This window comes from Spodoptera frugiperda, chromosome 11 (assembly GCF_023101765.2).
Source record: "Spodoptera frugiperda isolate SF20-4 chromosome 11, AGI-APGP_CSIRO_Sfru_2.0, whole genome shotgun sequence".
In the NCBI taxonomy this organism is placed as follows: Eukaryota; Metazoa; Arthropoda; class Insecta; order Lepidoptera; family Noctuidae; genus Spodoptera; species Spodoptera frugiperda.
In genome coordinates, this window is record NC_064222.1 from 6,764,010 (window position 1) to 6,779,482 (window position 15,473).

The window sequence follows — 15,473 nt, forward strand, 5'->3', positions numbered from 1 at the left end:
TAAAACAACAAAATGCATTTCAAACATTTATTTATGAAATAATGATATTCCGTTCGCGACTAAATTGTTGATGGTAAATTCATAACAAAAAGCCGTTTAAGAATGCAATATGGCAATATAAAAATAAAGAAATTCAAATTTCTGTCTACATAAAAATAGCAACATGGTTTTGGTAACATACTGAACACAATTGTAATAAAAAAAATGGTAAATATATAAATATTAATAAATTCCATCTCCATTTTGTATTTTTTATCTGTTAACATTATATTTTATCTATACTGAGTTACACTATTGGTATTGCCATAAGTGAAAAGAGTTGTGTGCTCTTTTATAAATAAAATCAGTCAATTTTTATGGCAAAAAATAGGCTTTTTGAATGATCTTATCTAAATATTAGAGATTCTTTTACATTCTAAGTGTAAATTATTTGAGACAAGCACCATTTATTATCTATTATTTATATAAATTACGTTACTTTTGTTAAGGCAACATTATACTATTTGTAGTTAAAAAATGGAGATGGATTATAATTCAGCTAATTCATTACATTGGTCTAAGGTAAAATAATGTTTTAATTGAGAATTAATATTAATATAGGCATGATTAATTCACTCTGCGATATAAAAACATGTATTGCTTCCGTAGAAAATGTCTAAACTACAGATAATATGTATCTTTAGTAAAAAATAGTCAATACTGTGAACATTACGTATATTAGAAATAGTTTCTGTATTATAGGAACATTTATTCCTCGAAATATTTTATTGCTAGTTACAAGTCATATACGTAATAGAGGGCAAGGTATAATTAGGAATATATGAAATAAATTGTGTGAAAGTGTGACAAAAGTGATCCAGGATTAGTCTAGATTAAGTTAGCTGCATTTAACTAAAAACGTAATATCCACAGGTAAGACCAAATCGAATATAAACTGGCAACCCTTATAATAACCTCAAAAAATACGACTGTTCAGTAACTTAGGTAGTAAGCATTTGTTATACTATTTCAAACACTAAGCATTAGAAGCAATCTATTCCAAGGTAATAAATTGCGGCAGAATGGACTTCATTCAAGTTGGACCCGCAGTGAACCAGAATAGCTTCTTTTCATCCTGCAATAGGGAAGACGAGATTTTTTTAAATGCCCGTCTTGTGGATTACAAACAAACATTAGACACGTATTTTTTGAGGATAAGTTGATTATAGTATAGATTTATTTAGAGTTTATATATTATACAGATTATATGACAGATTCTAGATGTCGTTGTCGAGTATATCGCGTGACGTTACTACTAGTACGTTTTGTACTTAAGAATGATGTAGCTAGCTCACACACCTTAACTTTGATTCGATTAATCTATGGATTGTTTTATACAACAAATTAAAATAAAATACGTGACTAATATTTTTAATGACCTTACTAACGGACTAAATAGATTTTAAAGTTCAAATCCTATCATCATCCCTATTAAGACAATAAGGGTTGCCAGTTTCGTCGACACATCTACCTATAGTTGGACGTATTCTGCCACCGTTAGTGGTCTATTCTTTGGAACAGAAGGGGCAAGCGAGCGTACCCATTGGGTCCCAGGCTGGCAACACTTTCGGCTCTTGTTTAAATACTTGCAACACTTCGTCCGGCACATATTTCTTGTCGACAACCACCTGTGGAGTATAATACAAAATTATTTTAGTAAAATTGGTAGGAGTAGGTGCCACGATATACCGTGAAGTAGGGGGAAAGATACAGGAACGGGGTGAATAATAAATATTGGGAAAATGTCCTAACATCTATTCCCTCCATTTCTGTATCTATTCACCCCATTTAACCGTAAAATAATTTACTTTAATAAAATAATTAATCGACTAAGTCCTGTGTACTGGTGTAGTGTGGCATTAGTACTTTTTGAAATGTCTAATTTTAAATAATATTATAGTATTTATGGTTAACATACCTCGAAGACAAACTCCCTGAACCAGGGCGCGGTGAGCAGCAAGTACCCCTTGTCGTACTCCTTGTCGCTGTACGAGTTCTCCACGCGGAACTTCAGCGGGTTGCCTTTCTCCTGTTCAACATATAGCCAAGGTAAATAAGTACCTGTTACATGTACATAAGGATTGTAATAGTTCGGTATGTGGGATTGATAATATGAACTAAAATGGTTAAACATGTGACAGGTGATCGATTTTGAAAAATGAAAGAGTATTTTACGGCCAATTACAATAACCTATCTATCTGTACATTTACCTACTAGAGATAGAATTTTGACATAAGCTATGGAGCTTAAAGATAGAGATAGAATTTTGACACATTTTGTCCATACAAAATGTGTCAAAATTCTATCTCTTAATTGACTTTCAAAGTTTCTGAGATAAGAGGAAGGCGGGAGTAACAATTAAATATTGAATGTTTTTACATCTCAAAAAAAGGGATACAAGTAACCAGGCCTATCGTTGCTCCTATTACATCATAAGTATTATAAAGTTGATTAAACTAACGATCTAAATAATGTTAAAATGAAAATTGGTCTATGTTTGTTACTCAATCACGCCAAAACGACTGATGAAATTTAGATCAGGGGTAGAATACAGTATGTTTTTATCCCACGGAAAGCGAGCGAAGTCGCTGGCAGAAGTAAGTAACTATTATAAAAATTACATACCATTTTATGAGAGGCATTTTTATGAGCTTACGATGTCTTGATCGAAAGTTAGTTAGCAATGAATGGTCTAATGATAAATGATATTTATTTTGCAAATAGGTAACAATGTAACTCTTTTACACGTCAACGTCTGTAACTCACATCAGTGCCGACGGCGGTGAAGACCATGGCGTGTGTCATCCAGGAGTCGCCGTACATGAGCCGGTCCGCCTTGTTCATGCCGATCTGCACCTCCGTGTTGAATACCAGGCGGTAGTCCTGACTGTGGGGGGGGGGGGAAGATTCATTATTATGCTGTTATGTTCTAAAATTATTATTAAAATTTATATTTGGGTCTATAATGTTATACTATTTGAAGTTTTCACCTCCTATTACATGGGACTTATAACACAAATGATGCAAAGTGGGTGTACATTGTTTAGCGGCATTGCGTGTCGTAATGAGCACCTTACCCCTTCGGGGATAAAAGGCGTGACGTTGCGTGTATTTGAAGTTTCTATTTGAAGTATTACCTAAGTGAATTGATGTAATTTTTTTGACATAACGATGATATTTCAAAAAAAATCCTCCATTATTTAACCAGAGTTAAACAGTACCTCTACCATGAGTTTGAAGCAATAGTATTTGTCGATAGTCGCTAGCGACGACATACATTTTTGTATGGCAAATTTTAGTTGCACAGTTGACCGGTAGAGGCAGTGTAAAATTAGATAAATATAAGAAGATTAGAAAAAATACAAATGAAAATACTCACGCATCCAAATCTTCGAATCCGTTCTTCCGTTCAAATCTCTTGGAGACCTCGCAGCCGAACCAGACTGCTTCTCCTCCAGCGATGCTGTCCTTCACGGCACTATAATATGAGGTAAAACAAAGATAAACATTTATTATAGAGTATTTAGGTCTATACCTAAATACTCTTTAATAAATGTTTATCTTTACAGCCCTATGGCGGCAAACGAATATCCGAATCACCTGATGGTAAGTAATCAGCGCTGCTCATGGCCATCCGAAACACCAGAGAAGTTACGAGTTTGTTGTCGGCCTTATGGAATTTGAAAAGAAAGGGGGACAATTCCCCCTATCTTTTCAATTTCTCCGGTCTCCAGTAACCTCACTCACACGGCGAAACACAACGAAAACTTTGTCTCACTTGGCTTTCTGTCTGGCCGTGGTATCACTAAAGTCGAATCGACCCATTCGTGCCGGGAGCATGGCTCTCCCAAACTTATTATATTTTTATTTTTATACTACGTACCGCCTCAAAACATTTTTTTCTCATCTTTTAAACCTTTCCTAGACTCTCGCATACATTCATGACCAAAATTTCCGAAATCGGTTCAGTCGTTCTAGAGTTTTAACGAGACTAACGAACAGCAATTGATTTTATACTGACTTTACGTACATAACTTGACTTTATGACTTTACAATATAAAGTCAATTTCGCATTTTTTGCAGATGTGCCAATATATTACTAGGTGAGCGATATAGAGATTTATCTTCAAAGAAATAAGGGTCCTTTTTGCAGATGTGCCAATATATTACTAGGTGAGCGATATAGAGATTTATCTTCAAAGAAATAAGGGTCCTTTTTGCAGATGTGCCAATATATTACTAGGTGAGCGATATAGAGATTTATCTTCAAAGAAATAAGGGTCCTTTTTGCAGATGTGCCAATATATTACTAGGTGAGCGATATAGAGATTTATCTTCAAAGAAATAAGGGTCCTTTTTGCAGATGTGCCAATATATTACTAGGTGAGCGATATAGAGATTTATCTTCAAAGAAATGAGGGTCCTTTTTGCAGATGTGCCAATATATTACTAGGTGAGCGATATAGAGATTTATCTTCAAAGAAATAAGGGTCCTTTTTGCAGATGTGCCAATATATTACTAGGTGAGCGATATAGAGATTTATCTTCAAAGAAATAAGGGTCCTTTTTGCAGATGTGCCAATATATTACTAGGTGAGCGATATAGAGATTTATCTTCAAAGAAATGAGGGTCCTTACGTCATAAGTGTCTCGATGGGCTGGTTGTTGTAAGCGGTCTGCCGGCCGCCGACGACGTTGCCGAGGCAGTGCAGCGTGTACAGCTGCCCGAACGGGTTCGACTGTCGAGGGTCCGACACTAGGCATACCTGTAATGTGTAATAATGTAGAGGGATTTTTATCTAGCAGAGATCTTTTATTTTTTTTATAGAAACCAATACTTTCGAAGATATGTCGATTTGGAATGTCGTGTAGCGTCGCTTTTATTATTTTCTTACCGAAACAAATAATTTCAAAGATATATATCGCGATTTGGAATGTCGCGTGATGTCAGTTCTAGGTACATTTTCTACGTAGAAATGACGTATTTGCTTCCACTACTAAACTTTGATTCGTTTTATCTAAGTATCTGACATTTTCATACCCCGTCTGCACTGCATCCCAATTATTTATTTATTTATTTAGTGTCACCAACATAAATACAGTAATATTGCACAATGAAAATAACAGTAATATACAAAATACCTTAGGCTAATCTGTATTTACAATTATGGGTAACCATGCATGCATATAATTTTAAGTTTACAATAATACTAAAAACCAAATAATCAAAATAAAGTGCAAGTCTAAAAAGAATTAAAACTAAAAATGTTCTCAGCAAACAATGAAAAAAAAAAAAACACATAATGAAATTCCTAATTTCAAGCTAAACTACATCAGTCTCTCTGATAATTCTGAGGAACTTAGGGAGGCGCTGGAAGTGAATGTCGAGTTCTGGCAATGTATTTGTCAGGTCATTGTATTGCTACACTCCTCACCTTATTGTTGACATCGAAGAGTGGGCGGACATGTTTCTCGTAGAACTCCTGCGGCGTCAGCATGCCGAAGCTGTTGTACGCCTTCTCCTTGTTGTAGTACTCGTAGTTGAACTTTTCTGGTGGGGTACCTGTGGGGATATATTTATTTAGTAGAAAAACATGTAATAATTTTACAGCTTAAGCCAATATTCTATTGGGATGGATAGAGTTGATATAGGCACTGTTATAGTGTTAGTTGAGATGTTTTATTATTGGCGGAAAGTTGATGTTAGATGTTAGCACTTCTGGAGCCTTAGTATGACTTTGCTTTCCATTTAATGAGATCGAAACGAGAACGCGTTCATCGCTCTGATTGGTTGATTTTGTCAAGCCGTTAAACGTGAAGTAAACTCGTACTAAGGTGCCTGCGTACTACCTAGCGGGCTTACCAGGGCTCCGTCTCGAAAAGCAGGTGTAGGAACGGGGTGTTTTTTAGTCTATAAGAGTCTGTCACTCTCTCTCTCGCCTCGCCTAAGACGGGAGAAGTCATTGGATGATTTTCCCCACCAAAAAAAACTATGTTTAAATAGCAGGATGTAGGTGCTCATACCTAACAATTAGAAAGTAAATTTAAAAAGAAACCCGGTAACCCTATTGCTAGGTCTATCTTTTCTTCTTTAGATAGCTTCAAAAAAAGCTAAGCACCTCCTTTTTTTCTCCAGATAGCTATTAAAAAAAACCTAACCACCTCTTAGACGTATCCCACCATCGTAAAAAGGACTCATCTCCAGATAGCTAAATAATAAAAGCCAACCGCCTCTTGGACGTACCCCACCGTTACAAAAAGGACTCAATGCTTAGTATGTACATAAAAAAACTAAACAGAACAATGTATTACCCAAGCAAGTAGCGACGATGTTGTAGATGACCGCCATCTGCTGCTGTATGGTGCACTGTATGTCCTCGTCGGTCGCGTTCGCCGCCACCTTGTCGCGCAGCTCAGTGCATATTACATTAAAAAACTAAACAGAACAATGTATTACCCAAGCAAGTAGCGACGATGTTGTAGATGACCGCCATCTGCTGCTGTATGGTGCACTGGATGTCCTCGTCCGATGCGTTCGCCGCCACCTTGTCGCGCAGCTCAGTGCATATTACATTAAAAAACTAAACAGAACAATGTATTACCCAAGCAAGTAGCGACGATGTTGTAGATGACCGCCATCTGCTGCTGTATGGTGCACTGGATGTCCTCGTCGGTCGCGTTCGCTGCCACCTTGTCGCGCAGCTCAGTGCATATTACATTAAAAAACTAAACAGAACAATGTATTACCCAAGCAAGTAGCGACGATGTTGTAGATGACCGCCATCTGCTGCTGTATGGTGCACTGGATGTCCTCGTCCGATGCGTTCGCTGCCACCTTGTCGCGCAGCTCCTTGGCATACTCGCGGAGCTGGAACCATTTGTAATTAAATGTTATAATAACCATTAGAATGAATGTGCGAAATTAATGTGAAACATCCTCCAAACTCTTTGAATGCGATGTCCATGGGTGGAGCCGATTGCTTACCATCAGGAGATGGGTCTGCTGGTTTGCCATCTTTATAAAAATCTTATGGAAATTTCCATTATTAGCAGTGGACAAATGTCCGATTTCATTTTAAAAGTATTTTAACAAATGTTGTTGCCCTTACAGGGTCCATAATGTATCTTAGCTTTAAGCCTACTTAAATAAATGAATTAAATTGGACACAAATGGTCAGATAGTCATGGAGAGACTGCTCGCCTCTATGAGCCCCTGGCGAGGCTTGAAACTAGTCGAGTAACAATCTAACATATTATTAATTAATTACCTTAGTCTTGATAAGAGCGTTCATATGCAAACTGCGACGGGAGCTGAACGACTCGGCGAAGCACTTCTTCGGGATGACGCCGTACTTGTTCACCAAGTTCACTATCATGTCCCACTGGCCGCCATCGTTGATTGGGTCCTGCAAACCAACACTTAATTTTAGATTGTAAAGTCGAGCAAAGTATGATTTGATTGTTCGAAATTTTCAGGTAAGGATTCTTGCAGGATCAAGGAAGTCTGGTATGAGAGTTATCCTTGTTGGAGTAACAAAATCAATCTAACTTTGTTCCTTACGCCAACACACTGAAGATGTTTGCATCTCGCTACACATTCGACTCTGCTTAGGGATGCCTTGAGAAAACACACACATCCCAAAGTCTAATAATACATACATGTTTGATAAATTATTAGTTTTATTTTATCAACTTAAACCTAACATACCTACCATTAGAGGTGCTAGTACAGCTCAAGGTCTATTGACTAATATCATACCTAGTTACATTAGTCAGACAATTTGTACCTCACTGGCGGATTTTATGCCTCACTGACGTGATCTCCTGGTTGACCGCGAAATCGCAAATCCTTAAAGCCTCGTCTCCACTAGGAACATTTGTCGAGCGACATTTTTTTTTTACATTTTATGGGTCGACGTTTGACCGCTATCTCACCTGATGGTAAGTGATGATGCGGCCTACGATGGAGCACGTCTGCCCATAAGCAACCTATTCACTCGGGCCTTGAAGACACCCAGGTTATACCCATCAGGAAACACAGACTCCGGCAAGGAGTTCCACTCCCTAGCAGTTCGCACAAGGAAGCTTGAAGCGAAGCGCTTCGTGCGAGTGGGTGGGATATCTACCATGAAGCGGTGACGCCTCGCCGATTGTCTTGTGGTTCGATGATGAAAAGGACTAGGGGGAATCAAGTTGTGCAATTCCCCCGCACACTCTCCGAAATGTATCCGGTAAAAAACGGAAAGGCTTGCGACCTTGCGCCTGTGTTAAAGGCTTTGAAGCCGTGCCTCCTCAAGCGCATCATCATTGATGAGCTTCTTGGCACGCCTTTCAATGTGTCCCCGACGACATCGTCGCATCGACAAATGTTCCTTGGGGACGAGGCTTAAGCCTGATTGGTCAGTTGCCGTAACAATGGCAACATTGAATAAAGGTAACTGACGGTTGGGTGCCTGACCATAGCAACGTGTGTAGCATTGTCAGGGTAGTTGCTGCGTTCGACGCGTACGACACACATGGACATGTATTTTTTTTTGATGGGGGAAAATTATTCAGTTACTTCTCTCGCCCTGGGCGAGGCGAGAAGGAATGTCAGTCCCGTTCCTACTCCTGATTTTCAAGCCGGAGCCCCGGCAAACCCGCTAGGTAGTCCGCAGCTCCGGATCAGGCATCAGTTCTACTGGGCCCCATCTGTGGTGGTCTGATAGCTATTCGAGCGCGGAACGCGACGCGCCGATGGACATGTATTAAGGGCTTAAATAATTACCTAACAATACTGCATTATACATTTATTTACAAAGTGTAACAGTTACACAATACATGCAATGATAGCTGTTATCAGCATAAATAACTGCAGCGATACGCTTCGGTACATATTAAGTAATTGTTTGTGATAAATACGATAGTACTATCATGGAATATAATTGTGGTTTGTTATGTTGGTATTTATAGGAGACCTCTTTTTGAAAGGAAGCGGTTTTGGATAGGTCATTGGCCTTTGATATACGTTGTATTGAAAAAAACCGCAATGATGTAGGTATTGTAGGTAGCAGGTACATACTTATAATGAAGCTACGACTAGTATTTTGTTCGTGTAGATGTAAGAAACAATATCTTTAGTACGAGTTTGACCACGTACGGCGCTCTGATTGGCCAGCTCGAATGAACAAACTAATCAGAGCGCCGGACGCGCTCTGGTTTCGAAAAACAAACTCATACTAAGGCTAGATAAGGATTGTGTAGTTTCCTCAGTCAAAAACAAATTATTTCGTCTTTTCAATACAAGAAAATATTCCAAAATAATCACACTTTCATTCATAGATTTGGTGATCTACTTAATTTCGATCTCGTTAAACGTAAAGCTAACTCGTACTAAGGGTACTGGAAGCAGGTCGCAAGTTTTTTTTGAGAGGCCTAGCTATGTTCGACAGTGGATGTCTTGTGGCTGATATGAAGCAGTTCAAGTAATTCTACAATAGTTTTGTACCTTCAAGAGGAAGTTCACGAGTCGACCTTCGAGTTGCTCTCCCTGCCTGGCGGTGGCCACGATGTTGTTCAGCCAGTAGTGGGCGCGCTCGATCTTATCCCAGAAGAACAGGTAGCTGCAGATCAGATATAATAGTAAATTAATAATGGCTAAAGGTATTAGGTCTAAAGGCAAACGTAGTGTAGGCCTCCTTTAGCTAGGTGGAGTGACAGTAGTTGAGCACTGGCCATATTTGAGCATTGTTGATTATTTATTTACTTTTGAAATTATTCTCTTGCTTTTTTGCCTGCAATATTTTATAACGGTGCAAATAAACAGTTTTTTTTCCTTTCTTTCCACTGTATGTATAAATGGGATCGCATTATTCATAGAATATGAACCGCCAGTATTCATCACACATCACGAGTGATTGATTACATATAAAATATTGTTAATCAAACTACAAATACCTGACAATATTTTCCTGAACTCAGTACCAACATACAAAGACACACTTTCATAAAATTTCGCGTTAATAGCAGCAGGATAACGATACCGATGACTGTTGTGATTACAACGAAAAGTAGACATAATACCGATAGCAAATCATCAATACAAACGATGCGACGTCGCCGTCGCCGCGTTTCCATGCATTGTCTGCACAAAGTACCTACTATCGCCTGTTTTCTGCGAACTAGGTAAATAATATGATGCAATTGTATCATATAATGTTACTATTGATTGTAATTTAAGTCTTTGACTGCTCCGGAGCTGCGAACTACCTAGCGGGTTTACCGGAGTCTGACACTCCCTCTCGCTTTGCCCAAGGCAGGAGAAGTCACTGGATGATTTTCCCCCCTCAAAAAAAAGTCTTTAACTGCCAATAGAAAACTGTTGAAGGCAAATCCTCCGCTAACGTCGGTCACCGGTGACCACCACGGCGTTCAATGTGTTAAGTTTACTTTCTGTTTGTTATTTAAGGTTTGTAGTAGCGGCTACACACCTTAAGATTTAACTATGCAATTTTAACTGTACCTTTATTATGAGTTTGCTTTATGACTAAAGTAGGAAGAGAGCGCGATCGGCGCTTTGCGCTCTCGTTTCGATTACTTTAAACGCAAAACAAACTCGTACTGAGGGTACTGTACAGTTCGACTGTACTGGTAATTCGGAAGGTGTGTAGGCTGTATGCACTTACGATTTAACTGTGTAGTTTTTAACTGTAGGTACAGTTAAATATCGTAAGGTGCGTAGAGCAGACAGTTGAACTGTAAAGTTTTACCTCACGAAACCAGAATAGAGAAAACTGAAGGTACAGCTAAACCCGCACAGTTACATTGTAAGGGGTATAGACTGTATGGACCTAGGATTTAACTGAACAGTCCGACTGTACAGTCAAAAGTTTACATTATAATTATGTATGTACCACCATATAATCTATTTAGCTAAAAATTAAATAGGTCTACACTTTGGAACGAGCAAATAGCTTCACTAGAGAACTAACCGACGGATAGACGTTATTAATATTATTATATTTGCTTTGACGTTCAAAAGTGCCTTCTTGGTCTATTTGAAATTTGAAATAAATAATTTTGACTTTGACTTACCTCTGCGAGAATTCAAACTCCTCAATGCCATACTTCTTCATGAAGGGCAGACGCATCACATTGAGGGCAGCAAACAGCCAGCAACGGCCAGAGTTCTCTTGATTCGTCACCGGCTTGGCTTCAGAGTCAATCTGTTGAAGAAAAAAATACTTTATACATAAGAAATTTAAGTAGACAATTGATTGAAAAACTACAAATAAAGTGAGAAGAAAGATTTTTCTTTGCTGAACATATTTTGACGAGTAATGCCCGAATACTCAAACGCTACTCAATTTTAAGACGCTCTCAAATGTAGTTCTGTCACTATAATTTTTTTATAAAATGACAGAGATAGCACGATATTTAAGTACAACTTAAAATTGAGTAGCGTTTGAGTATTCGGGCGTAAGACATTTGAACATTTCCATAAAATTAGTACTGTATTTTAATCAAGATTCAACTATGTATTACTAGTAAAAACTAGTTCTATAGTACCTATAATATATTGCAAACCAGTTTAGAATAACAACTAAGATTGGAACAGGAAAATGTGTATATAAAACAAGAGAACAAACAAACATGTTTGTTTTTTCAAACTAATTGTTGAAAAAAAATTGTGTATTTACATAGATTTATTGTGCATACTAATTTTTGCTAACAAATTTAAGGAAAATCCGCTATGTGCACTGGTAATAATATCAATACTCATTCCTCTTTAATATGAGTAAAAGCCTCTACCTAATCTTCTCTTCTACATATATAAAAATCAATTGTTTTTCGTTAGTCTCGCTAAAACTCGAGAACGTTTGGACCGATTTGTTAAATTTTGGTCTTGCTTATTTGTTGTCCAGCGAAGGTTTAAAAGGTAAGAAAATAATGTTTGAGGCGGTACGAAGTTTGCCGGGTCAGCTAGTTATTAAATATTTTATAGTTTATTTCAATTTTGGGTTGAATTTCAACCTGGGTGTCTTCAAAGCCCGAGTGAATAGGTTGCTTATGGGCAGACGTGCTCCACCGTAGGCCGCATCATCACTTACCATCAGGCGAGATAGCGGCCAAACGTCGGCCCATTCAATATAAAAAAAAAAAAAAAAAGTGGAGGATAGTCAAAATAATCCTTTACATGATCCATACCAGTTCTTTATTATTTTAATTTTTTTATTAGTATTAATACTAGTACAGCATGGAACCTTTTATGCAAAAGTCTTTAGTTTTTTTTTCACTTCTTCTGCTATATTCATCTCTAGGGCTGAAACTACATAACATCGTCACGCCTTCTATCCCGATGTTGTAGGCAGTGGTGCACATTATGGCACTGTACAACGCACACATAATACAATTTATGCTGTAAGTCCCATGTATTATGGGTTAGCCTATTGCCGTAAACCGGGCACATTTCCAGACTCCGTGTTACTACTGAGATTATTTTCAAAAAACCCAACAATACTTTGCTCGAACTGGGAATTCCCGAGACCCTTTGCCCGGTAGTCACACTCGACCACCCAGCCAACGAGGCACTCGGCAAACTACAGAACACAACCTACTATAGATCATTACATACTGCTTTAGCTTCCGTCTCTTTCACTCGTTTGGTCCTACGAGCACTCCGGCTCCTCTTACGACGAGCACTCCGGCTCCGCCTCCTCCGAGCACTCCGGCTCCTTTTACGACGAGCGCTCCGTCTAACGTTACTGCGCACTTGGCTTACATCCTGGATCTGTCCAATCATGAGTCTATGTAACCACTAACGACTAGCATCTCTTTTTATAATAACCTTTCATAATACTACTTTCATTCTTCTACTTTGTACGCTTACTTATAAAATGAAAAAAAAAGCAAATAGGGGAAGGATTGAAACATAAAGGAATATAGTATCCAATTAAACTAGTAAAACAGTTTCCTACATAGAAAATAATTGACTTATGATCTACGGTGACATCTTACCAGAAGGCAGTTCATACATTTACATTGCTACGGACGGACGGGAGTACCAAAAAATAAGACTAATGTACAAATACTCAAACACCACTCAATTTTAAGTCCCTCTCTCAAATAGTTCTGTCTCTATAAATTCTTTGTAAATGACAGAGATAGCACGATATTTAAGTACAACTTAAAATTGAGTAGCGTTTCAGTATTCCATGGTAAGTATTGTTTACTCACTTTGATGTTATAGACATGTAAGGTGGTTTCAGTCTTCTTTCTGCTGATTGCAACCTCGAACGGATCAAACCTCGTGCATACATTCTGTGCAAGTTCATTCTTAGGGTCCGAGTAGAAGTCGTTACGGAACTTTGATAAGATATCTAGGCTCAACGGAACTGAAAGAAAAGGATTATCTTAATTAATACAGGCATATAAGAAAATACACAAAAAAATATACTTGGGAACAAAGAAACTGAGGCACTAGCGCTTTTTTTCATTATAAAGAATGTTATATAACTTTAAAATTAAAAAGTGATGTGTTTTACAACAAAATACTTTCATTTTAAAGCTAATTAAATTGCTTTGGGTATGATATACATACATTACTAATTGATAAAATATTTGTATCCGAAAATATTTATCAAGAAATGAAAAAGAAACAAATGCTGGGTGGCTTCGTTACATTGCTCCCAAGTGTATATTTCATTAGTTTTAGCGCTGGAATCTTATATAAGATAACAATACTGTCATATGTTAAGCACAATTGTTTTTAAGAATATTATAAGATTTTACTAAGAATACAGATTTAATTTTATGTGACTTTGTTAACATTAGGTAGTATTTACTGTCATTTTGAAGCAAATACAATGAAGAGATAATTTTAATAAATAAAAGAGATAATTATTGTTTGTTAACTTATGTTTAGTACATGTCACCAGTAAAGAAAGACCACCTAACACAAGAGTATCCTTGCTTAAAAGGCTTTGTTTGTATAATTTTTTTTTATGTAGATAATAAGTTGATGAAATATTTATTTTTAGGTGATTTTACATTTGTTTTATGTAAGTTTCCATTCATAATATTAATGATTTGAAAACTGATGAATAGTGGCTCTATGCTTAGGTATTTCAATTGAATTATTTGGACAGGAGAACCCTTTATATTTTTCTCTTGTATTTAAGGGCATTTTCCCACTTAAGTCTAAATTTCCTGCCTTTACTAACTAGCATTAATTTACATAAAATTCAGGATACAAAACAATTGGATTTGGTTTTAGAAACTCCTAAATGTTAATAAAATTATTGAAAATCTTACATTTATGGTCTATTTGTGTGCTGTATCTTAAAAACTTAATTATTACTCCATTATGTACTGGTAACTTGATTATATTATTCATTTCATGGTGATAGGAGTATTTGTAAATATTTCAAAAATATTAAAATAGCAAAAATTTGGCAAATCAGGATGACATGGTTTTTCTATTTGATATACAAACTCTGTTGTGGTAAATTAAAAGTAAAAGTGACAGTTGGTTTTACTTTTTTAATTGATTTGTTGTGTAATGAGGTTCGATATCTAAACATTAAAATTCTGTTCAGTCAAATTGGATAATATAATCAATATAGTTTAGTTTTATTTCTGTTTACCTATGTGGCATTGTATTCGTATTAAAAAATGACACAGCTATAAACTCGTCAGCAAAATCCCCAGAGTAACAAAGTAAACACACCAAAGCTAAAGTACAAACACTAAACAAAAGAAAAAAAAAGATGAAGTTGCTACTCAAAATAAGCGTTTGTTATTTCGTGCATATAACGTAGGTTATGTTTGATTTTTAGAGTTAAAAACGGAATTAATTTAGTCTCTGTACCTGTCGACATAGCTGCGGTAGGCTTCCGTAACAAATTAACCGACCGACTCTTCAATATGACTGCGGCAAATGATTTTACAAGCATTTATTTTGAAATGAAATAAAAGATGACAAGGTATTTCCATTTTCCCAAAGCCGGGTGGCAATAGAAACGTAAACATTATAATCTTTATTTTCTCAGCGATAAGGGTCATGAAAGTAGCTGCGTTCCTATTGGTTGTTAGACGGAATAAGCACATATTGTCTTCTCGCTTTAACTCATTCATTAACCTGTTCCCAAGTGGTTCAAAAGTTCATTCTTCAGGCTATTGACCCCATGCGCAGCTGATTTGAGTCTTTATTCTTCGAAATAAAATTAGTTAACTACACATTTAATTAATGATATTATTTTATTAGCTAAAAGTAATTGTTAATTTTAAACGATACAGTAATTTTTAACACAAAAAAATAATATTACAGTTTTTCCGAATGTCAATATTATACAACTGGCAACATTCACAATTACGCGCGAAATTTAAAATTTATTTTAGCTGTGGTATTTTATCGAGCGAATAAAACATGATATTTTTTATTATACAGTAAATG

The 15,473-nt window shown here is 36.7% G+C and overlaps 1 protein-coding gene across 8 annotated transcripts; it reads right to left on the reverse strand.

Annotated features, from left to right (window-relative positions):
- Nucleotides 1-13: 13 nt before the first annotated feature.
- LOC118275013 (bleomycin hydrolase) lies at nucleotides 14-15,056 on the reverse strand. Of its 8 annotated transcripts, none has more exons than XM_050696966.1 (14): nucleotides 14,889-15,056; nucleotides 13,256-13,413; nucleotides 12,654-12,809; nucleotides 11,114-11,244; nucleotides 9,528-9,642; nucleotides 7,309-7,446; nucleotides 6,876-6,908; nucleotides 6,353-6,440; nucleotides 5,476-5,603; nucleotides 4,679-4,806; nucleotides 3,420-3,518; nucleotides 2,807-2,927; nucleotides 1,958-2,068; nucleotides 14-1,667 (listed from the first exon to the last, which is right to left on the reverse strand). In XM_050696966.1, the coding sequence occupies exons 1-14, from the start codon at nucleotides 14,971-14,973 to the stop codon at nucleotides 1,545-1,547; spliced, it is 1,614 nt and encodes a 537-aa protein (XP_050552923.1). In that variant the 5' UTR covers nucleotides 14,974-15,056; the 3' UTR covers nucleotides 14-1,544. The 8 variants fall into 8 exon arrangements, with proteins under 8 accessions (XP_050552923.1, XP_050552924.1, XP_050552925.1 ...); XM_050696967.1 differs by lacking the exon at nucleotides 6,353-6,440 and adding an exon at nucleotides 6,498-6,585; XM_050696968.1 differs by lacking the exon at nucleotides 6,353-6,440 and adding an exon at nucleotides 6,643-6,730.
- Nucleotides 15,057-15,473: the final 417 nt, after the last annotated feature.